Source organism: Aspergillus alliaceus, assembly GCF_009176365.1.
Source record: "Aspergillus alliaceus strain CBS 536.65 unplaced genomic scaffold BDW43scaffold_66, whole genome shotgun sequence".
In the NCBI taxonomy this organism is placed as follows: domain Eukaryota; kingdom Fungi; phylum Ascomycota; class Eurotiomycetes; order Eurotiales; family Aspergillaceae; genus Aspergillus; species Aspergillus alliaceus.
In genome coordinates this window covers 21,661-44,580 of record NW_022474749.1, presented here as the reverse complement: position 1 = coordinate 44,580, position 22,920 = coordinate 21,661, and the positions used below count along the sequence as shown (strand labels likewise).

The 22,920-nt window shown below is 49.1% G+C and overlaps 8 protein-coding genes across 8 annotated transcripts; 2 read left to right on the top strand and 6 right to left on the bottom strand.

Annotated features, from left to right (window-relative positions):
* Window positions 1-566: 566 nt before the first annotated feature.
* BDW43DRAFT_315965 (putative extracellular thaumatin domain protein) lies at window positions 567-1,082 on the bottom strand (the record flags this gene model as incomplete). The annotated part of the gene is made up of 1 exon (XM_032048176.1): window positions 567-1,082. The coding sequence occupies one exon, from the start codon at window positions 1,080-1,082 to the stop codon at window positions 567-569; it is 516 nt and encodes a 171-aa protein (XP_031895172.1).
* Window positions 1,083-2,926: 1,844 nt separating this feature from the next.
* Window positions 2,927-6,265, bottom strand: BDW43DRAFT_303945 (Sec23/Sec24 family protein; the record flags this gene model as incomplete). The annotated part of the gene is made up of 6 exons (XM_032045505.1): window positions 2,927-3,561; window positions 3,617-3,808; window positions 3,873-4,310; window positions 4,367-4,707; window positions 4,768-4,865; window positions 4,916-6,265. 6 exons carry the CDS (start codon window positions 6,263-6,265, stop codon window positions 2,927-2,929), a joined length of 3,054 nt encoding a protein of 1,017 aa, XP_031895171.1.
* A 627-nt stretch (window positions 6,266-6,892) lies between these two features.
* Window positions 6,893-9,089, top strand: BDW43DRAFT_322995 (amino acid permease; the record flags this gene model as incomplete). The annotated part of the gene is made up of 8 exons (XM_032049659.1): window positions 6,893-7,131; window positions 7,186-7,586; window positions 7,634-7,749; window positions 7,798-7,975; window positions 8,039-8,353; window positions 8,410-8,739; window positions 8,828-8,899; window positions 8,981-9,089. The coding sequence occupies exons 1-8, from the start codon at window positions 7,075-7,077 to the stop codon at window positions 9,087-9,089; spliced, it is 1,578 nt and encodes a 525-aa protein (XP_031895170.1). The 5' UTR covers window positions 6,893-7,074.
* Window positions 9,090-9,216: 127 nt separating this feature from the next.
* On the bottom strand, window positions 9,217-12,322 carry BDW43DRAFT_315962 (cleavage polyadenylation factor subunit CFT2; the record flags this gene model as incomplete). The annotated part of the gene is made up of 2 exons (XM_032048175.1): window positions 9,217-12,091; window positions 12,174-12,322. 2 exons carry the CDS (start codon window positions 12,320-12,322, stop codon window positions 9,217-9,219), a joined length of 3,024 nt encoding a protein of 1,007 aa, XP_031895169.1.
* Window positions 12,323-13,228: 906 nt separating this feature from the next.
* On the bottom strand, window positions 13,229-14,624 carry BDW43DRAFT_322992 (uncharacterized protein; the record flags this gene model as incomplete). Its single annotated transcript, XM_032049658.1, has 2 exons — window positions 13,604-14,624; window positions 13,229-13,476 (listed from the first exon to the last, which is right to left on the bottom strand). The coding sequence occupies exons 1-2, from the start codon at window positions 14,355-14,357 to the stop codon at window positions 13,229-13,231; spliced, it is 1,002 nt and encodes a 333-aa protein (XP_031895168.1). The 5' UTR covers window positions 14,358-14,624.
* A 1,337-nt stretch (window positions 14,625-15,961) lies between these two features.
* BDW43DRAFT_218054 (putative integral plasma membrane protein) lies at window positions 15,962-19,570 on the bottom strand. The gene is made up of 8 exons (XM_032039363.1): window positions 19,329-19,570; window positions 18,723-19,269; window positions 18,530-18,656; window positions 18,388-18,426; window positions 18,247-18,331; window positions 18,150-18,195; window positions 16,295-18,102; window positions 15,962-16,201 (listed from the first exon to the last, which is right to left on the bottom strand). The coding sequence occupies exons 1-8, from the start codon at window positions 19,365-19,367 to the stop codon at window positions 16,043-16,045; spliced, it is 2,850 nt and encodes a 949-aa protein (XP_031895167.1). The 5' UTR covers window positions 19,368-19,570; the 3' UTR covers window positions 15,962-16,042.
* On the top strand, window positions 19,559-21,530 carry BDW43DRAFT_291457 (snoRNA-binding rRNA-processing protein UTP6). The gene is made up of 2 exons (XM_032043616.1): window positions 19,559-19,816; window positions 19,887-21,530. The coding sequence occupies exons 1-2, from the start codon at window positions 19,727-19,729 to the stop codon at window positions 20,982-20,984; spliced, it is 1,188 nt and encodes a 395-aa protein (XP_031895166.1). The 5' UTR covers window positions 19,559-19,726; the 3' UTR covers window positions 20,985-21,530.
* Window positions 21,102-21,850, bottom strand: BDW43DRAFT_303939 (peptidyl-tRNA hydrolase domain protein; the record flags this gene model as incomplete). The annotated part of the gene is made up of 3 exons (XM_032045504.1): window positions 21,102-21,192; window positions 21,270-21,530; window positions 21,603-21,850. 3 exons carry the CDS (start codon window positions 21,848-21,850, stop codon window positions 21,102-21,104), a joined length of 600 nt encoding a protein of 199 aa, XP_031895165.1.
* Window positions 21,851-22,920: the final 1,070 nt, after the last annotated feature.

Here is a 22,920-nt window from a genome sequence, read left to right as displayed (position 1 = left end):
CAGAAGAGAAGTAAGAAGCGGATATTTTAATCAATTTTTTTGTATTCCAAACTCCCACACATAACTTCGTGATCGTGATATCAAATCACCCCCTTGTATCTAAGATACAAAGAACCTAAGATACAAATATCAATCAGGAGAAGTGACAAGAAGTAAAAAAAAAAAAGAGTGAACACTCATCCAGGAGTCAGCTCTGTCAATGGTATCACAAATCTTGCCTCAAGCAAGCTGGGGAAATAAAAAAAAACAATTTCCCAGTCTTTTCCCAGTTTAAAAAGAACCAGACCGTGTGAACTCCACCCAATCGTTAAGGGATATCACATAAACCCGACCTGGTCCACCGATAAAAAGAAAAGAAAACCACAAAGTAAGAAAGACTCGCCCGGGCAGAACAGAACAGAACAGAACAGAAAAATAGCAACAAATCCCGGCGAGTAGGCGAGCCTCCTCATCCCGATATCATTCGGCCAAGACGAGGTAGAAAAGCCAAGACCACCCAAGAAGTAGTAGTAGTAGTAGAGTAGTAGTAGTAGTAGTAGTCAATTGAAGATAGGCCACACTCTACTCTACTGGCCGCCAATGTTGACAGTGAACTGAGTGTCAATAGGGCAGCCGTGAGTAGCATGGTCATCATCAGGCTTGAGGTAAGCCGCAGCGCAGGCCGTATCGCCAGCGGCACAGGTGACGGAGGGGCAGCCGCTATCGGACGGGATGACGGAGAAACCGTGCTTGGTGAATTCGCTGTCCGCGCTGAGGTTGATGAGGCTCATGTCCCAGAAGATGGTGTCGCCAGCCTGGGTGTACTCGAACTGCACCACGGAGTTTTGGTCCTGGGAGGTGGCCAGCTTGATGGAGATGCCGCCGCCGTTGTCGTTGCTCTGCCAGGATTCCTGGTAGTTGCCACCGCCCGCAGAAAGGGTGTGCATGTTACTGACTCTATCAGAAACAGACCACGCGTAGACGGTGTCAGCCAGGTTGTTGATGATGTTCACGCCGCCGGAGCCACCGCGCTTGACGGCGGGGAGGGCGGAGCTGAGGCTGGCAAGAGCAGCAATGGGGGCAACCATCTTGGAGAAGATCATTTTGATTGTAGGGGTGTTTGGTTTCTTTTTTTATGGGTTAAAAAAAGAGAGAAAGAGAGAGACGGTGGGATGGTTTGGTTATTTTTTTTTTCTTGCTTCTGAAGTAGAAGAAAAAGGAAGGAAGTTGTCTGGTCTACAGACGACGCAAGGTGCGAAAAAGAAGGACGAGATTAGATCTCGGAAGGAATGACAGACAGAGCTGATCGAAAGATTGGAAGAGAATGTCGTGGGTTGAAGAAGGAACAGAATGAAGGAATTACAGCCAGTTATATAGATTTTCTAGGATGCAGCATGACGGCAATCGTCCTCTAACTCTCGGTACCTGACAGACAAGTCAACTTTGGAACAGTAAGAACCTGAGAAAGAAAAAATCTCAAAGAACCCCACATGAGTACCCAAGGACGAGTTTAAAATGGATCCGTTCAGGGGACCAACTGTGGTTCGCTGGCTTGACATTGTACCTGGCGTTGGATTTATGGATTTGAGTTGGAGTTTGGGCGCCACGGGGCTAAAAGGTGCAGGGGAAAAGGAGCCACGTACGATGAGCGAGAGGACCTATCTATCTAGATACTGTGACCGGTGATTGACACGTTGATTTGGTTTGATCCTAAGGATCCTACAGCACTACTAGTACTACCTACTATTAGACAGTCATGCTTGCTCCTACTCTCCTACCGTGGAATCCGGGGCTGCATTCAACAGCAGTGACATGCATACAACCTGTAGTGTCCTGTGTAGATACTAGTGAGCGCATTTCTGCCATCGGATCTGTTCTTCCCTCCACGCTTCTGACCCACGCTCGGGGACCCAGACCCAGACTTTGAGCCAAACGGATCAGTTGTCCCATGCGAGCCACTCGAACACCATTTTTCTCGGCGAAAATCCCTGGGCCGTGGCAGAACCGAGCGAGAGAGTGGAAACAACATCTCTCGTGGGGAGCGGTAGGGTTTCGAGTTTCGTCGTGGAAATACTTTTCCCTCACAAAGCCCAGGAAGTGGCAATACCACGGCCCAGCCCTAACCCTTTGGTTCGGAAGGTGAGGGAAAAAGACGTTCAACTACGGTGCCACACCGAACAATGACCGTGTTGTTCTATTCCTTCGAGAAAACTTCCTGAACGGGTATCTAAGCGATCTCGGGGAGAATTCCTTTACTGTGGACTGAGCTGGGTTCCATGGTTCATCCCAGTCTTGGTGTGAGGGGGAGAAGGATAAAGGGTTCGGTTCATGTTTTTCGTCCCTGTAAGCAGTCCGTGCAAATTTTTTCACGACCAGAGGACGGAGGTTGAGGCTGGACGGGTAATGACACCGAGGCTTTTCCTCGAAGGATGACCATGGTCACTATTCTCGTACCCTTTTTCTTATTCTTTGCTCTTCGTTTCTTTTTCTCTCCTCCATCGTGAAGTCCCCCCCCCCTTCACCGGCACCATTGGATCCACTCCGCCAAGCGCCTGACTTGCCCTTTGTCACCAAACGGTCCCCTTTAGTCTCCGAGGTTTCCGCGGCGATCTCACGATAGATTCATTGTCACTTGACTAGTGTGTAGTCTAATATTCCTGGGCAGTGTTCTAGACTTGTGCAGGGATTATCATCTTATGGGCCATCGGCTCTAACTTTGGGCCTGCGACTCCAGCAGTGAAACGAGGCCCCAAAAATCAATTCACCCTCTTAAGTCATACAGTGCCAAATGATCATCAACTTGCATAAATCACACACTCGTAAGCGACCACATTACGGAGAGAGAAAAGAGGAGAGGGGTAAAAGAGAGAGAAAAAAAAAAATTATTATTAACTGAAGAATGAAATTGGGGGTAGGAGTGGTAATAGCAATAATAAAGTCTATATGATCACCAGTATGGAGCGCGGAGACCGGCAAGACTGGTCAACGATCCCTCTGCCGAGGCATCCTCGCGCTTGCGATGACCCGCCAGCTCCAAGTTGATTTGCCGGTGGATGTGTACCAGCCAGTCCACGTAACTCTGCGCTTCATTATTGCGGTCCTCCACTAATAACCGCGCAAACTCATACTCGGCCCCATCCAACCCTTGCCGTGCTAATTGGATCGCGATGGCCTTGGATCCCCGGATGGTTGAGAAATACTGCAGCAAATTGCGCACCTGCGCATTCAGATGGGTCTCTAGCACGGGTATGGACGACGTCTGGGGGTTGAGTCCTTGAAGCGATGACTGCCCGGGTCCAAACAGGTCTTCCAGCAGGTTGGGAGACACCCGGGAGTGCAGCCACAGCAGACAGATTTGGCCATTGTCCACCAGGTACGCTCCACCCTCCTCAATTTTGGAGAAGCTGGCCCGGAGAGACGGTGGCACTTGCAGTTGCCCTTGCTCATTGGGGAAGCCATCCTCTGGCTGCATGTTATGGATGGGAATGATCCGCGGATACAGGTACAGGGATAGTTCTGTGGTGCCGATAGAGCGTAACATCCGCATGTCGTGAATCCGTCGGTCCGATGCCTCTTGGCCGCCTGTGACAGTTTGTTAGCTGCTGTGCCCTTGTAATACGAATGTAGCCGCTCTTACCCTTAAATGCTCGTGATTTAATCAGGCCTAGCATGTACATGGAAAACTCCTTGAGATTCTCGGGCAGTACAAGTTGGCCGGGCGGGTGAGACCCAGAGAAGATCTTGCGATAACCACTAAAGATATCCACGGTCTTCTCTGTGATGCTGGCGCGGACGTCCTTGAGCGATTTGTCCACCGTTTTGGCAGCCGCTGTGAGTAAAGGTATTAGCTCGTCTGCTTCAAACAATCAATTACCAATGTAGAATCAACTTACCCTCTTTAGCCATAATGCTCACCACCGCATCCTGGTCTACAAACTTCATCGTCTCCAAGCCTCCTTCGTTGACGGCGGCGACCACGTTGATACAGCGCACCCGTCGCTGCCCCTCGGCCGTCGTATACAACAAGGCGGCTTGGAAATGTGCATCCAATTTAGGATCGAGCTTGCCGTCGTAATTGAAGATGACACCTATCGCCTTGTCGGCATCGATTGACCCGATCTCTAGGTCGGCCCCAAGCGCATGTTGTATAAAGTTACCATGATACGCCGATACCTGAAGACCGTTCGAGCAACGGACCTTCATCATTGCCTGGTAGCCTGTCTCACGAGTGATGGCATGTGCGAATTCCCGCGAAAGCTTCAGAATGTCCCGCGGAGCATGGAAATTGGGGTAGAAGAATGTTTCCCCGCCAGATACTTCGGCAACGTGGCCTAGCAATAATTAATCACCCTAACTCTAGAAGCAATAGCAATGCAAAACCACTTACCGATCGTAGCTACATCCGTATAGGTGCCGCCAGGTGCCGCCACGAACAGGTCTACACCAATGCCGGCTTCAGCCATTTTCCCAGCCGCTGTTCTCCATGCCTGGTTGTCCGTGGTAAAGAGCTTTCTTTCCGCATCCGTTCCATGCACCTTGGGGTCGTCTCTCATATGCAGCGCGCCGGGGCCCCATGTGGGTAAGCTACATATGGAGGCAAATATCTTTCCGCCAGTGGCTTGCAAAGCAGACAGCGCCGCATTGAGAGCCGGAAGCAAAGCTGGTTCTGGCTTTTTAAAGTGGGAGAACATCTTGGGGATTTGGTGCAGCAGAGAAGTAATGACATTCCTAGGAGTAGATGTTAGACACACGTTTTGTCACAAACTCCTACGAAAGATAGTTGCATACTTGGATTCAGAGGGGTCTACAAATAGCCCCTCGCTCAGAGGAACAAATGGCTCTTCCAAATCTGTCATCACCATCATCTGTGCCTGGTCGAGCTGTGCCTAGGAATCGTAAGTATTATGCTAAGACTCAAACATTTATGAGGACTTACACTGAGATTGTAAAAGTGCACTTCTCTATCGTAAGTGACAATGCCAACCTTTGACCCTTTAGGAACTCGACGAGCCGTTGTGTCATCCTCGGAATCATCGGACGCGCCGTACAGAGCATCTAAAATTCCTTTGCATACCCCTTTCAGGAAGCCTCTGTTCACGGATTCTTGACTGACGTCAACCAAGAAAAGCCGTTGGAGCCCAACAGGCTCTTTGTTCCAGTACTCCCTCGGGACCATGAATTCAACTGTGCCCATCATCAACTCCGGACGTTGCAGACGGTCAACTCGTGCCCCGGACATATCCAGAGGGGCAAAGTATTCTGGTGCTACCTCGTTGGGGAAGGCACACATGTTGCAGACAAACTTATTTCCTCCAGACTTGAACGTCATAAAGGGATTAATGTAAGCCCTACACCTCCGGCATCGCGGAGGCCCCATTTCGCCAAAATCGAGTACTGGGACCTCAGGTTCGCCGGGGTCAAGACGAGCGAGGGGTTGTAGGACCATTCCTAGAGGCAGACCGGTGGAAGTGAGAAAGTCGGAGGTGGTGGGGATGTTGTTCAATGTCAACCGGGCATGTTTGGGGGATGAGTTTCCTTGATCGTGGGCCACGAAGGGGACAGCTGCGGGAGGGGGCAAATGCCGTTCCATTGTAGGATAGACATGGTTGAAATAGTATTGCGCGGGTACATCGCGAGAGCGAGGGATACTTGGGATCTGCTCTGGATCGATTTTGCCTTGAGTAGCGACTGAGCCAGCGCCTGTGCCTGGAATACCTGGCTGAGGAGCTATGCCCGCCGGGGGAACACCAGCAGCGGGTGAAATTGGACGTGGCACTTGGTTCAACCCCGTATTCAAGAACTGGGACCCTGGCTGCACGCCTGCGGGTGGCACTCCGGCAAATTGCTGAGGACCTGGAGCGGTGGCACCTCCGATATCATGGTGTGCATGCCGATGTTTCTTCTTCCCTGAGCGGGCCCCGCTCTCTCCCATTATACCCAGGCCACTCATCTGCGAAGCCAATCCCGCCATTGCCGGGTCTGCAGGAGCTCCCATATGTGGCTGTGCCTCCGTACTGTAGGCAAGTTGAGGACTAGGGGCTAGACCCCGCGGAGGTGGAGGCTGCAGCTGATGTGGTGGTGCTGCTGCAGCTGCAGGAGCACCATATTGTTGCGGGGGAGGACTCCCGTAGTAAGCCCCAGGTTGGGGAAGATAAGGACCGGGAGCAAATCCTGCAGCAGGTTGGGATTGCGGAGGAAGTTGGTGAGCCATTCGATCCGGATTCGAAGGGTCTTCAGCGGGAACGGTGCCCTGACCGAGAGAGTGATATATCGTATGGTCTGCCATGGTACTTCATAATTTTGTGGACGGAATTAATAGATAGAAAATGTGTTCATTCAGAGCTCAGGCCGATTAGCACCGATCCATCACTAGGGGAGGGCTTGGGAGAAGGAGGCAAGACAACACGGAGTATACAGTTAACCCAATCAAGCAACTGACCACCTATTCTTGAAGCCGAATCGGACCTAAGTTGTTCCGGGCACCTCGCACGGGGTATATCTCACCCTAATCAATCTAATCAAACACTCCCAGAAGACAAGATCGCTGTGAAGTCGACTTCAGATATAGAAAAACAAAAAGTGATTCCAATGGAAATTGATTCGTTCAGATAATCTCCGAGTTCTGGTCATCCCGAGCTTTCTCTCCCCTTGCTGCGCTTATCAATATTACACAAGGCCTCACGATAAGCCCCTTGGCCTCATCATGTTCTTTGTTTCTTCCAATATAGGAACGATTCGTTCTCCCTGACTCCGGCATATTTATTCTTCTTGGAAGACGCGGTGGATTTGGACTGTGTAATTTAACTCGTTACCTGCAATCTTTCGGGAGCTCGCTGTTATATGTCAAACTATCTCGACACCGTTTTAGATCGGCGGGGCTTTTCTCACCGTCTCTTTTGTTTTTTTTTTTTTTTTTCAACCTGTAATGCACTCACTTTTGCACGCTTGGCCTCTCATACAAAAGTACTACCTTGAATGTATTGCTAAGTCAGCAACATAAGTTGGTTCCCTACTATTGTTTCCAATTGGAGGGAGAGAATATTCACAAACCGCATTAAGCAAAGCATACTATATCTTCTCATAGTGCCGCATACAATGGCAACCATTCAGAACGACGACGAGCGTCTTCTAGCCCGAATTGGTTATAAACAGGTACCGGCTTAACTGAAGCTTGATACACTACAGTCTTAACTCCCAATCGCGCAGGAATTACGTCGGGAATTTTCCAAATGGTCCACTGTCTCTTATGCCATCTCCATCCTAGGGATCTTAGGCTCAGTCCCTGCAACTTTTGGCTCACCCTTGGCTGCTGGTGGCCCAGCGACAGCCGTATGGTGCTGGTTCTTCGGCTCGTGCATGGCGATGTGCATTGGCAGTTCTGTGGCAGAATTGGTTTCTGCATATCCCACAGCCGGAGGAATGTACTTTGTCACTAAACACGTTGTCCCAGAAGAACAAGTACCGATCTTTTCCTGGATACAAGGGTGGTGTAACCTCCTGGGACAAACTGCCGGCGTGTCCAGCGTTGCCTACACAGTCAGTCAGATGCTACTTGCCTGTGTCAGCATGAATTCTGAGCTGGTTGATGGGAAGTATTCATATTCACCGTATGGGCCTCTTTTCTTTACTCTTTATCTCGAGTTAACTGGTGCAGGACCGCTCTGGAAACGGTTCTCTTGTCCATACTCCTCTTGTGTATCTTGGGCGCGATATGCTCTTTGACGACGAAGAGCTTACACCGCATTGTTTCTTGGTTTGCCCCAATCAACAGTATGCATGGTATCCACATAATCATATCCTCAGCACTAACACCCATAGTCTCCGCAACAATTATCATCTGTGTTGTGCTCCTCTACTACACACCCGATAAACAAACCGCTGGCTGGGTCTTCACCAACTTCACCGATGGATCCGGATGGGGCTCGAAATTCTTTTCCTTCCTGCTAGGATTCATATCCGTAGCATGGACGATGACAGACTACGACGGAACCACCCAGTGCGTTCCCATATCTTTCCCCTCAAGTATACAAGAATTCACACCACTAACCCTAAAATAAAGCATGTCCGAAGAAACCCACGACGCCGCAACCCTAGGACCCCTAGCCATCCAAACTGCCGTCCTCGTCTCGGGCGCCCTAGGCTGGATCCTCACCGTCTGCATGTGCTTCTGCCTAAGCGACTTCGAAGGCATCCTAAACAGTCCCACGGGTCTTCCCGCCGCCCAAATCTTCCTCAACGCGGGCGGAAAGCGCGGAGGAACAGTAATGTGGGGATTCGCGATCCTAGTTCAGTTCTTCACGGGCTGTTCGGCCATGCTAGCAGATACTAGAATGGCGTATGCGTTTGCGCGCGACGAAGCACTCCCGTTTTCCGCGTACGTTACCTACCTCCTAAGGACCTATTTCAAAAACCGAACTAACAAAATTTCAGCGCCCTTTCGAAGATAAATAAAGTCACCCACACGCCCGTCAACGCCGTCTGGTTCGTCGTCTTCTTCAGTGTCTGTCTTAATTGCATCGCCATCGGCTCGACCGAGACTGCTACCGCGATCTTCAGCATCACGGCCCCGGCACTCGATATCTCCTACGTGTCGGTGATCTTGGCGCATAGACTCTACAGGAAGAGAGTCAAGTTTATTGAGGGGCCGTTTACGCTGGGGAAATGGGGCCCGTATATCAATTGGGTTTCTGTTATCTGGGTTTTGTTTATTAGTGCGGTGTTGTTCTTTCCGCCGCGTGTGCCGGTTACTGTTGTTAATATGTGAGTGTTCTTCTTACCTCGCTTGTTTTTGCTGCTATCTGCTGCTCTCGTCGATATGTGAGTGATGACTGGCTGACTTGATTACTAGGAATTATGGGATTTGTGTTGGCGCGTTCATTGCTGTTTTTGCTTTGGTGTGGTGGTGGGTTGCTGCTAGAGGGTAAGTGAGGCTTTTCTTTTTTGCTTTCTTTTACGGTCGTGTAGTGAGGATGTGTGGTTGACACTAGAGTCTTTCGAATAGGACATACAAGGGTCCTCGAACCGATGATCATGTTCAAGAGGTATCTACAGAGGATCTAGGTGGTAGTTATGGAGCTGTTGACATTGCATACACAACCTCTCGAAACTAGTTGGAGGACTTCAGGTCGGGTCATATGCACATTTAGATTACAGTCGCACTTTGGTTAATGGCTATCGTCGCTGTCCTGGTCTTTTGTAGCCTTAAAATTGCTCAGTAGGTATAGGTATAACTCTAATTTACAGCCAATTCCCAGCAACAACAGCAAGTCCTTCGTAGATCTTCCTCTTCACGTCAAGGAAGCTACCGGCTCCACGTCCTACAGCGGCCGCAGATTGGGCCGAAGCTTCAATTTCGATTTTCCCTGTGCCTGATTTGCGGACAGCAACCATGCGGTCAATGAGGAGCGTTCCTTCACCACGAAATTCGGCAGTGTGCCCGGCCCCCTGCATGAGCTTGCGAAGGTCTGCCAAACGGAGATCACCTACGTGGAGAGGGCGTGTCATGGATCTTGTTCCTGCTGCCATATTGACCGGAAGAATATCGAGCACTGGGTATATATCGGATTTTTCTGCTGTTGGTTTCGTCCCGTCGACGGTGGGGGCGGTAGCTTGTGAGCTGACCTCATCTTGCAATAGTTTTTGCTTTTTACTTGGGGAGTCTGCTGAGTCCGGGGGATCCAATTCTGGTCCCCTTAACTGCGCCGTCAACGTCACCACGCCGAGACTACGGACATGCTGCCATTTCAGGCGCCGGACGAGGCTATTACTCAATTTGACCATCCACGCGTTAGTATCGACGCTAGCGTCAATAACCTCCCCATTGGCTGGGGTGAAAATCACAGCAGAATCCGCCGAGGACACATCGACTCCAGCCTTAGCAGCGAGGAGCTTCTTGCATTCGGTTGCCAGTGCCGTGGTCTCCTCCTTCATCCCACCCACGAGAATCAATTTTCGCGGTTGGATAAGGGGAATCAGCATCTCCAAGCTCCGCTTATCGTGCAATCCTGTGAAGTCCACAAACGCAAGGCGAGCATTGATGGTGAGGTTAGCCTTCTGATAGACCGCTTTCGCTGGCCCCTCGAACGTCTGCCCGTCGACTTCGTCTTCCGATTCCAAGGCAGCATCAGCACCATCTCCATCCTCTGTCAAGCTCATATCGTCTGCGATGCTGGCATCCTTTCTTCCAGCAACCTGTTGGCGTTTGGCTCCGCTGGCCGACAGCCGTCGTCCGCCCGGCCCTGTTTCGTCCCATCGTCGTTTCTGACCAAGCTTAGTCCGAGAATCAGTTCTGCGCTGCTGCATATCGATCTCTTCGCGCTCTTCCGCTCGTAGGTATTCTTCAGGTCGGATGAACTCTCCATACTCGTCTCCCTTCTTTTTTGGTGCCACATATGGAAACATCCGTTCGCGGCCCTTCTTGCCACGGACGTCCCAGTCGAAAACATTCTTCCGCCGTAAGAGGATGTTAACACCAAGATCTTCGTCGCTAAGACCAAGTTTGTTGCGATTGGAGTGGGCCAGGGCAGCCGAGAAGTTTAGGACCCGTCCCTGCTGCTCTGTCTCGGAGTCTTCGGACGTGGAGCTAGATCGATCGTCAAGCGCATCCGCTGCGGTATCTAGATTTTCTTGGCCCCTTGCTTGGGAAGTATCTTGTAGTTGCCTTTTCGTGGCGAGATATTGTTGATAGAGTAGTTGTTCACCAGGCTCTAGAGGTGCACGTTGCACGTCTGACCAGGAAAGCTCTCGACCACCACTATGGACTTGCTCGATCGTCTCACCATCGGAAGCTTTCTCTAAAGCGACGCCATCCTTTCTTTCTTCATACCATTCCCAAATCATACCACCAAGGGTCTTCCTATAGGGTTCTTCCCGGCCGTCGACTAGCCTCTCTCTATGAAATGACTCGGTGAGTAAGAGCAGATTGTTCTGACCTCCCGCTATCAGGCGAAGCGATTCTTTTGCAAAACCCCAGTCCAGTGACGTGTCAGAAGCCAGGATAACTTTAGGCGCTTGGTCGTTCAGAACCTTCTCTAGCCTCTTCTTCCGCTCAATGATCTTCAGGTGCTTGAAAGTAAAAGGGCCTGTCCCCTTCTCATCTTTGCCCTGATTTTGGCCAGAGCGTTGGCTACCGGGATTAGTTCGAGACTGGCTCGTAGCCGCATCTACACCCTCCGCGGCTTCGAATTCTCGCACAATATTCTCGTCCATCCACTCTAACATACTCCGAGCTAATCTCATAGTGGTGTTAGCCTTTCTACCTGCTAGGTACAGCCCAGCCTCTTTTAGCACATTATCCTCCTGTCCAGTTCCGGCAGCATCACGCCACGCATGCTCCAGCGCATATGCCAGTTCTAGGACACGAGCGCTGGTATCAGTAGGAATCAAAACAGTGCCTCCTTTGGCAAGAGTGCTTCGAATCATATCCAACAGTAGGTCATCCCTCTTCTTCCGTCCTCCTGGAAGGGCAAACTTGTCGCCTCCTCTTGTACTGCAGACTAGCGCGGTAGGTTTGCGCAACTGCTCGATGACCTCTGTTCCACTAGCGCCTGAGCCTCCAAACCACGCGGCACCTGCCATGACACTCTCTCGGGCTTGGTTCCAATCGACCGCATAGACTATCGATTCCATGCCATGCTGTATATGCCATATTGTTCCTCCAACCGTGTGTCCGGCATTGTAAGCCGTGAGGGTAAGGCCGTTCAATGGAGGGGAAAAGGGGGAAGGGAGTGGCTGGTGCGGTTGCGAGTATTTTAACGGATGAATCAAGGAAAAATATCTGGCAATTTCCTCCGCGTTAGGGGGTTGGAGGAGGATTCTCCCGGAGTGGCTAGCATCTGTGGCTCCTTCGCGTTCCGGAGCGGATGCTGCGGCGGATGCTGCAGAGGTGGACGCGCCCGGCTCCGAGATTGAGGCTTTTGGTAGAAATGTCGCGGCTAGCGGCGATGATGCGTACAAATCTTGCAAAAGTGTGCGGCCAAGCGCGATGACAGGACTCGTGGCGTAGACGGGAATTTGGGTGAAAAGAGGGAAGACTTTGCAGCAATGCGCGAAGGCACCAATATGCGCGGGGGTAGCGTGAGTCAGAAGGATCAACGAGAGGGTGGGAATATGTCTATTACGGATCAATCAGAGAAACGATATTGGAAAGAAAGCAAGAAGCTAGTGGCTATGGAGTCGCGATTGAAGGAGCTTACTTTTCTAGTTCCTGCAAATCCAGAGGGTCAAAGGTGTCATCCCAGCCAACATCTACAAGAATCTTGATTCCCCCATCAAGCTCTAGAATCGACTGAGAAGCCTTCGAGGCTGAGGACTGTGCGCCAAGTAGAGGTGTGAATGTAAACATCTTCGCAATTTTGGCGTCACTCGTCACCCAAACCTAGAAGTCGGCGACGGAGCTGTATTCGTCTCGGACACTCGGCGGTAGAGTGCTTCCAGTCGAGTCATCGAACTAAATATAGAACTGATCAAGATATAGGAAAATAATTACAACATCATTGATTTGAATATGTTAGAAACCGCAATATATTGAGGGGGAAGGAATAGAGTTGCTCGAGGAAATGGAGACCACGATTGAAGCATCACGACCCGGCGTTTGTCTTGTTTGCATCTACCCAGACATAACAAGATCACGGGCACAATGCTCGTATTCGTATATGATTGAACCTCCACAATCATTGAGCGAGCATTTACGACTGTCCCGAAGCCATCGTCTATTTATTACATGGGCAATAATCTTCGACTCCTGGCTTAATTCTCTAAAACAGACCGGGCAGTGGGATGAGACTCCAATTGTCATAAAAGATGACGGATAACAAAGGTCGATCTTCTTCCTGGACTAGGCCTGTTTCTTCTTGGATCATTCTCATGAGGTCGGGAAGGAGGGAGTATAATATAAACCTAGGTCACGAAATGCCTTTGATATTGGGACGAGGAAATAGAACACCCATACTCGATCCTTTCATACAGGTCATCTAAAGCCCATATTTGGGATAATACGGGGCCTCTTCACATTGATCTACACTGCATTTATTAGCAGACAGTCTGTGCAGATGGTTGAGCCTGGCTTCTTCCACCGAGCGTGCAACAAGATGATTGGCTCATACCTGAACGTGTAATTCTCCGTTCTTGGATGAAGAATGTGAGATGCAATGCGGAATGTTATTACCAAATGACTACCTCATAGTCACCTCGAAACACAAGATTAAGAACTTGATAAAATTCGGGACGAGTAGGTATACAGCTAATTGCATCATTTTATGATCTTAAAAGCATACAAGAAAAGACAAAGGAACATGCTCAGTACCAAGAATGCTACAGTGAACCAGACCCATCTATACCCACCAAGTGGCACAGGCTGGTCTTCATCCATACTTGCCTTCCGCAACGCACGAGTCGGCCTTTTTTGACCAAGTTCAACGTCTACCTCGTTGTGGCCCTCGGTGGGTTCAAAGTATATCCAAGCAGCCTGCTGGTCAGAAAAGTCCGGCTGAGTGGGAGCTTGTGGAGTGTCAGCTTTCTCGTTGGTCCCAACGGTTGTAAGCTGCTAAGAAAAAAAAAAAAAGCTTCTGCTGGTGTTTCTGCATACCTGTCGACCCGGCTATCAGTGAATGCTCATGGTCAGGACGCGTATACCTCCTATCATTGTTGATTCCTGACGAGTCGGACCATGACTGAAAATAGCATGTAATTGGTGCCGGTGGGAGGAATGGCAGTGGATCCTCGCCGTGTCCGTCTAGAATCTTAGACCTTACGTATCGCCTGAACAACGGATTACCTAGACTATCCTCAAGCCATCTATATGCGTATTCATATATCATATCATCCGTCCACCCATACCGGGAAAAGACAGTACCAGCATCGAACACCCATCGTGGCGCTAATTTTCCCCGTGCAAGGTGTGAGTGAACATGTTCGATTCGCCAACGCGGCATGGGTGCATCGACCCCAAATGAGATAGCTGGGAGAAAGTTTGCTTGGGCATATCTCGCAATTAACCCTGCATTGTGGCTAGAGAACCTTGTAGGACTTTGACCCCCAATCCGGGCTGGGGGAGGCTGCGTAGGAAGACCAATTGGACTCTGCGAGTCAGACTCCTTGAGTTGCATGTATGAAGAATCATATCTAGACTTTAAAGCTAGTTGTTGTAATGCAGCTCGCGCGTTGGCCAGGGTACGCGAAGGGAGCGGTGCTCTTGACGAATAGAACTGAGGCTCTTCAGTCATATCAACAGGGGTGTTCGGGTTAGGGCGTGACCCCGTCTCGAGGCCAGAGGCCATTTCAACGTGTTGAAACTCTGGGCTCCCGGGGTCAAATGATCCCTGGATATCCTTTTTGGAACATGACTTGTATGGTGTCACTGACGGATTCGACATTGCCATTATGTAGATTTCGTGCGATCAACCATGAGAGACCTCTTCCCAGCCTATACGGGTGACAAAATCTCGAGTTTGGGGCTCATACATTCCCCAAAGCTTTGTTCGGTCCGACTGTAGGATATGTTACTAGTCAACGGTCCGTATAATATGTATACCAGTGTGTTCATAACAAAAGTGTCACAGTTGGATCTGCAAAGAGTTAACGATAGAAAACACTATGAGAAAGATATGTTAGGACAATTGGGAAGATAAACTGAGCGAATAGTCGCTAACGTAGCTCCAGTAGGCTCCTTACTGCTCATATAGCCAAAATTGAATATGGCAAGCGAAACCACCTGAACTCCAGGACTCAGAGATAACTCCACCACTCTTCAGAATAGCAAAGTGCTGCTGTACTTAATCAATCGACTGAGGACCTGACATCAACATAGTATTCTATACAACAGGTAAGCTTACCTAGAACCTTGCTCTGGATGTTGATAGAATTCAGTTTGTAGGGTATGAAGGCGAAAGGATTCGTACACATGCAGGCAGAATAACCAGACAGAATCGTTATTCTGTTTTTAAAGCAAACTCTTGGAGAAATACTAATGGGTGGCAAAAAGGGAGAGACAAATTAGGGGGAAGACGAAGGAAAAAAAGGCACCCCTCTTTGCCAGCCATTTGACATTCATGAGATATCTGTGTCCTGTGCGTCCGACCCAACCACATACTCAACTACAAAGGGGATCAAATCCAAGGAAAATCACACTTATCTCAGTAATGCTTCTCTGTACAACTTAATCCTTCATCTGACTGATTGCGCAAACTACATCCCTAGCAGAAATTGACTCCTCCCTCTTCCGGTGACTTCTCTTCATGAGTTTCGACCAGAGAAGCTAGCTCCGCTATGGGCAATACTTACAAGGTTGACCATCAGAAAAGTAAGCATACATTCCTCGGTAAATTGCTAAGGTATCTGATTCCGATCATCCGATAAGTAGTCTCCCTAGTCGGGAAGATCAGCAGTGTTGCTCTGCAGGGCTGGAATGCGCTTGTCGGAAGGTTTCTTGCAAGTTTGGAGTCTGAGCATCTACTCGGAAGACCAGTCTGACTGATTTCTCCCTTGATGAGTCATGAAAGGTATACTACAAAAAAGAAACAAGCCAGCGAAGAGCGGAGCAACGGTCAGACGACTATCAAGGCAAACAGGCAGTGATGAAATGATACTACTTCGTAAGCCCATACCTTGTCGTATGTACTTTTAGGTCACAGGCCCAGAACGTTTGAACACCAAGGAAAGGTATGGCCTTCACATTCCACATCCCAGTCCGTGAGTGGATTGTAGGTTTTTACATACACCATGACAAAGAATGAGTCATGCTTCATAGACGTCAACGGGCACACAAACAGGTGCAACACTCGTCGTTTCAGAGCCAATTACCGGGTTGTACGTACTCTGTAGAAAGGATTCCTTACTTGCCACAATGGGACATTACACCTGGCTTATTCCATGTCCACAGGAGGGTGAAAAGAGGCATGGGATAATATAATAGAGATTCACAGTACATAGTCGTAGCAAATATCACGAAGAACTAGCCATCAAAGTGTTGGCGCCCACGCTTCATAGAATATACAATAAAGCAGAGATATGGAAGCATGCACCGCCTAGAAAAGGGCCAGGTGTCCCCAGGGGTTTCGGGTAGGATTCATTGCCAATATCTTGGCTCATCAAAAACATGATAGCGATGACCGCGGACTCCCTGCCCGCGGAACAACCCAGGGAATCGGCGGCCTTGTGGCACCATTTCCTCTGGGAGACGCAGTTCATTCTCCGGCTCAGGTTCTCCAATGACGAATTTGCCAACCTATTAGAGAAGCCAATTAGTAAGAATGAAACAATTGCCTCTACTTTGCAAGGAGCTATACGAGGGAATTAATAAGTGTGTTGCTAGACTTACCTGAATCTCTGTGTCCGTGATAGAGTCCCGGCTAACACGAGCATACCCAGTTCTCTTGAGATTCTTGTAGAGGATGTACTCACACCACCGGTCCCAATCAGTAGGATCGATATCTTTCATGCCGCTAAGTTCACTGACATAGGTATTGTAATTACCCTCGAGCGGTTTTGTGACCAGGTAGCTCAACAGGATCAGGGGACGAGGGGATGAGCCCATGAGCTTTGCCAAGTATTCTGACTGCAGACGGCGGTCTTCCGGGTCTTCTTCTTGCCCTGAATGGAACACGACAACATCAACGAGCTCACCATACATATCGAGAGTGGCATGTATGGCGGGAGCAAGCTCACCCACAGGGGAGGGAAGTAGATGGTGAGTCGAATTGACGATAGGGAATTTGGAAAGCAAGGCTGAGCCCCAAGTGTGTTTATTAGGACCAGGGCCAAAGTCTGCGTACATGCCAAGATCTTCCGCTAGATTTTGAGTCATATCACGATTGCCCATGATGATGCGCTGGTTATCAGACTCCAGAAGGCCAATAACGTCAATCTCAAGTTCCTGGATGACATTCCGCATACGCCGCTCAGATGACCACATATCATTATCAAGGCCAAAATGGACTGTCCAAATACCGACAGTTGCAACTTTATCATCTTTGTGATATGGCACATAATCGTTCGTCGGGAAGCGAAGATATGCAACAGTCATAGAAATAAGCTGCAGTGCCGCTAGGATATAGATAAAATAGGATCGCTGTCTCTTGCCATTTGGACTGACGATTTTGGTCTTAGTACCGGAGGAGTTGGTAACAGCGGCAGAGAAGACGCCGGCTCCAAGTGATAACATCGTAGTGATCATAATCCAATCCGTGTGTTCTCTGACAAGCGGCCCGCCAGGCACAAAGGCATAGGCAACAACCCACACATGGAAGAGAATCATAAATGTGTACAGGAGGAAGCCGATGCCAAAGGTCTTCGCTAGTGAATGGCGGACGGCTGAAGAAATTAAGACAGGGGCCACTGCAAGAAGGTAGAATGCTAGGATTAGGCCTCCGTAGAATCCGGTCCAGTGGCTATAGCACGTAAGCAGTGTCGCACCGATAGATGCAATTCCAAACGCGGTCCAACTTCCCGCCACACCAGGATAGTATAGACCATAAACAAGTCCAGCTCCCATAGCAAGAATAGTGAGCGCACCGTGAGGTACTGCAATAGGACCCCGCACGGGATATCCTTCCCAAACCCAAGCGATCATGGTGCTAGAGTCAGAGAGAAGGGAATGCATTGCAAAAAGCAGACCACCAATACCGAAGGCGGCTAATATGGTAGAGCCTTTCTTGCCGGTCGATGGGAGGTAGTCCCCTCCACTAGTCGGAGGCCTTCTATGCGATCTGAGAACAGCAAGGACACCAAGGAGAAGTCCCAATTTGTTCCATCCTCCATTCTCTGCATGCATGATAGGCCAGATGGGGTTGTTTGTTTTGCAGGCAAACTTAGCAATGCTTGACATAATCAAGCCAATGCCCCATGCAAAGATACGGGATTCTAGTCTAGAGCTGTTCGCTCGTTCGGCATATAGTGTTGCAGACCATGCGATGCAGCTGCAAGCAACAGCGAAGGTCGTCACAAAGAGTCGATTGGCAGGATCTTGCACCTTATACGCCAGTAATCCCGAAAGTGAGAGGAAGTGGAAAAGACGAGGGTTTCTGGTGGCCGCAGATTTCAAAGTGGGTATGGCCAGGAGGACCGGGGATACATAGCTGAGGATAGCTAATTCATAACCAGAGATACCCATGTGCCAAAGAGGGAAGTCTATCTTTATCAGAAGGTTGCATAAACACTTGTCCACTGACACTTACACCAAACCAGTACACCCAGAGCAGTCCACAAGGACCAAAAGACAAACTACACTTGGTCAGTACTTAGGTCCGCTTGTAAACCCAGTCTAAGAATTACCATATTGTAGGCATCTGCGGCAGCATCGATGATCTCTGCCCAGAAGAAGCCTTCACCGAACGTGTTTCCGACGGGCTTGCCTTTCCTACCTACGAGTTAATTGCCATAAGTTCAGGTCTCTGGAGATTAGATTATACACACTCTTTTTCAAGGATGGAGTCGGCAGTAGTCTTCAACTGCCTGGAGATTGGGATCTTAGAGCTCTCTTCTCAAACACCAACAACCAAATTTTGGCAACCGTACATTTCTCTTTTTGTTTTATTTCGGGAGCCACTGTACATACCCTCTGCTAATCCCCTTGACATCCCTAACCACAATCTCGAATGCGTCGAAGTCAAGCGCGGTGACCGCATCGAAACCCACGTCAAACAAGATAAGAGACCATTCAAAAAAGGCGTACTTAGTATAAGCTAGACAAGAAAGAAAGTTAGAGGCATGACAGAAAGAGAAATAGAAAGCCACAGCGGCATCCTCACCTCCAGCGACCTTATGCACCTTGTGCTGGATGAAATAGTAAATCAATGGTATGAGTGTCCCAAAGAAACAGCTCGCTAAGATCTTCCGGTACTTCACAGCGCGTCGGTTGTTTGGGCTAAGCGCAAGGCAGCCAATAGTCCAAGGCAAAGTCGCAACCAGATACGAGATCATGAAAATATCGTGCCAGTCATGATCATCCGTTGATGTAACATACGTCCAACCTCCACATGTAAATGTCCGGAACAGGCCAACCCCAGCGATAAATTTAGGGAGAGTTGAGTTGGGGCGCGAGGTTAGAATGTACCAGAGGAACACAAGAGCGAACCGAGGTCCCGAGGTGATAGCGATAAACACTTGGAAGAAGGACCGTTCAGGATAGCGATCACCAATTGTTGCTGACACAGAAGGAAACCATTCGTCAGGGTAACCGTAGTGTTCGTTTTGCACGATCTTTCGGAAATGCAGAGACATTCCTACTACCAAGGCGCTGAAAAACGCCGTGTAGGCAGCCACTGTGTGCGCCCAAGAGATCCATTTCCCATTAACCTGGTATATGTTCAGCAAATCTTAAAAAGACCTCAATTCTGTCGATAACGAAGACTAACCGCTACAACGGCATCCCCGTCTTTGAATTTGGGTGCCATGGCAGCGCAGAAGACAGGTGGGCCAGTCTCCGGGCCACTCAAACGAACGAGGGGAGTTGAGAAGGTGAAATACAACAGTCAAGTAGGCAAAAGAGAGTCAAGAATGTAATAATAATGTGAAAGAAAAGAACAAAATAACAAATGGAAAACGAAACAGCAATTCAAGGTCAGGAGCCCCTGAAGCAGATGAACGTGAGATGGCTTGACAATAGAACTGAGGCTCGGTAACTTGCGGCTGTCAACATGCGCTAGCCCGGGTTAGGAAAGCGGACAGGCACCCGCCAACTTGGTCGGAGCTTTTGATTGCGGGATGCCGACAACTTTTTTTATCATTTCATTTCACGAGGTATCTCACAACCATGTCTGCCGCTACAGACAAAGCACGTTTCTTTTTGGAAAAATCAATCCCTGAACTCAAGGAGTATGAGCGGAAGAAGATATTTAACAAGGTACTTATATCCACACTGATTATCCTACAAACCAATCGCGGAGAACTTACACACCGTTTGCATTGCATAGGATGAGATCTCAGCAATCATCAAAAGACGATCAGACTTTGAGCACAAGCTTAACGCTCGCGGCGCACAACCTTCCGACTTTGTACGCTATGCAGAATACGAAATGAATCTCGACACTCTCCGGCGCAAAAGGGTGAAACGACTCGGTATTCGGGGTGCAGGATATTCTGGCCAACGGCGGATTTTTTTCATCCTGGACCGCGCCACTCGCAAATTCCATGGTGATATTGGTTTATGGATTCAATACGTTGAATATGCAAGGGCTCAGAAAGCATTCAAGAAGCTTTCTATAATCTTCGAAGATGCCCTACGACTACACCCAACGAACGCGGATTTGTGGATATATGCAGCGCAATATGCTTTGGATGATCACGCAGATATAACGCAGTCCCGAAGCCACATGCAACGTGGCCTAAGATTCTGCAAGAGCTCTAGGAAACTATGGCTTCACTACGCGAAGCTGGAATTGATCTATACAGCCAAGCTTATTGCTCGACAGCGTATCTTGGGACTGGACCGCGAGATTGAAACCCCCAACCCGGCGTTGGATGCTTCCTTTGAAGATCCCAATGCCGACACGATTGCGCTACCAAAAATCACTGGGGAAGACATCAACCCGAGCACAGGAGATAATGATGGTGTGGACCAAGTCGCGTTGCAGAATCTCAATTCAACGCCCGCACTAAGTGGTGCGATCCCCTTGGCCATCTTCGACACAGCGATGAAAAACTTTGAGCAAGATGCCAAATTTGGTCGGGAGTTCTTCGACATGGTTTGGGAATTTGGCGACTTGCCTTGTCTTCGTAGAATTTTGGAACACGTCGTCAATGCGTTGCAGCAGTCCAGGCCTGGCAGCCATCATACGCAAATCTGCTATATCAAGCTGCCTACCGCTGGAATCCAGCCCACATCACCCGACTTCCCGCGCGCCCTGGTTACATCGTTTGCTCGGCTGAAAGAGCACCGCGAGAACCTCGATGTTGCAAAGGAGGCCATCAATTGGCTGCAGCCACTGGCAAATGCAGAAGGCCTTGATCCCTCTCTGCAAAAAGCCATCGCTGCGACGGTCTCCAACACGGAACGTGCCATCCAGCTTTAGAAAATGCTTGTTCTTGTTACCTCGTACCCTTTTCACTTCTCTGCTGTCATGTACAGGCGCCCATTGGAGTTCATTATCGCACATTGGTGGTTTATAAAAAAGTTAGCTCTTCCTCGATCAGTCATCAAATTTACTACCCCGTCGATTGCTCTTCTTACTGCTATGCAGTTTTTTAGCTTTGATTCTAGATTCATTTTCGGCATTTTTCCTGTACAGCGTGAGTAGAGGTCTTCTGGGTTGTTGTAGAAGTAAACCGAGTCAATACGGCGGCGTATATAAACATACAATTTATGTACCCGGTCTCTTTGCTCCTGAGAAGTCTCTCCGGGGATGACATCTGCAGCAGTAGCTTTGAGTAACTGGTGGAGTTTCTCGTAACACGACTCCACATTGGCAGCTTGTTTACGCGATTCTTCCGATTGTATGACTAGACTCTGCGATCTCTCTGCGAAGTAGCGCGATGACCGCAGCGGACGATGTAGAATTCGAGGTACGAATGGTAACAGAGACTGGAGCGGCACTTTCAAAGTAGCTTTTGAATTTACCCTATTCAGATCCGCAACGCCCAGTTAGTGATATACGTTGACGCAATCGGATGTTTAGACGAGGTCGACCGACTTGTTCACGTTCTGTCCCCCAGGGCCACCGGAACGACTAAATGTAACTTCACAAATATGGCGTGGGATAGTTTTGGAATTGAGTCCCGTGATCCATTTTCGAGCTGCGGCTAGATCCTCATTTGAGTCTTGGGGGCGTTCCGTGGCGGCCGCTTGTTTAGAAGCGTATGTTCTTGCGGTGAAGGCGGAGAAAGAGGGAAGAGAGGGGAACCAGTGAACTATCCGAGATTGTAAACGAAGCGTGACCATTCTCTCGGATATGTATCGCTGGCTTTTTTTTTCCTTTTTCTGGTTTCTTGCTGATATCCTTTCTAGGGGGTGTTAATTTAATAATAACCGGTGTAGGTAACCGGGAACCAGGACATTGAATTAAGGATAAGATGCTAACCGGTAACAAGCATGGGGATCTTCTAGAAATCCGACTTAGCTTCAAGGTTAGTTGCCGGGAGAGACACACTGAGCCCGATACTTGGCGCTATAGCCGATCGGGAAGGTCAAAGGAGGAAGTGGATATTTCCCAGACTGGATACCGTATACTTCCGCGGGCTGTTGGCGGGGGAAAAAAATCGTCGGTACCGTTCGATGATAATATTCACCTTATAGTCATTAAACTAGTATTTAATACTACGAGGTCAGTTGATCTTATGAATCTCATACTCGGGCATCTTAAGGTACAGGGGTAGCAACAATCATGACAATTTGTTAACTCAGCCATATACACATATATAGCATGTACATGGTTAGACGGAAATCCTCCGGTCTTAGTACCAGGGTCTGGACCTGACCCTAAGAAATACGACGTTGACGAATAATAAGCGCCGTTTCCAACAAGTTCCAGGGGAAAGCATCCAGAGCATTGACCCACAATACTTAGGTCTGGGCTGGGTCACCGATCCATCCAGTCAGACTGTTGGCATGAGGACACCGCCTTGCCCGATGAGGGAAAGCGTGTACAGTGGTTTGTGCCGCATTGTACGCTGACGTGCGCAAACCGTAACTTTACAATTTTTTCCACCTTTCCTTCTCATCCTGCCATGCGATTTTTCCCTACCACGCTGCCACGCTACGACTATTGACCCATCTGAATTAATTAACATCGTGTGTGTGTACAACTAAAAAAAGGATCTTCACCTTTCTATCCTGGTCACCTTACCTCTCCCGAAGTACATTAGCTCAAGTTTTTTTGCGAGTCACTTGCCCCTCCGGTCCCCCCCTCCCTTCTCATCGGTCCTCCCCCCCAAACCAATCTACTAATTCTGGCGTCGTTCCATACTATTGTTGACTAATTCTTGACGATTAACGGAAGAATCCTTCTCTCA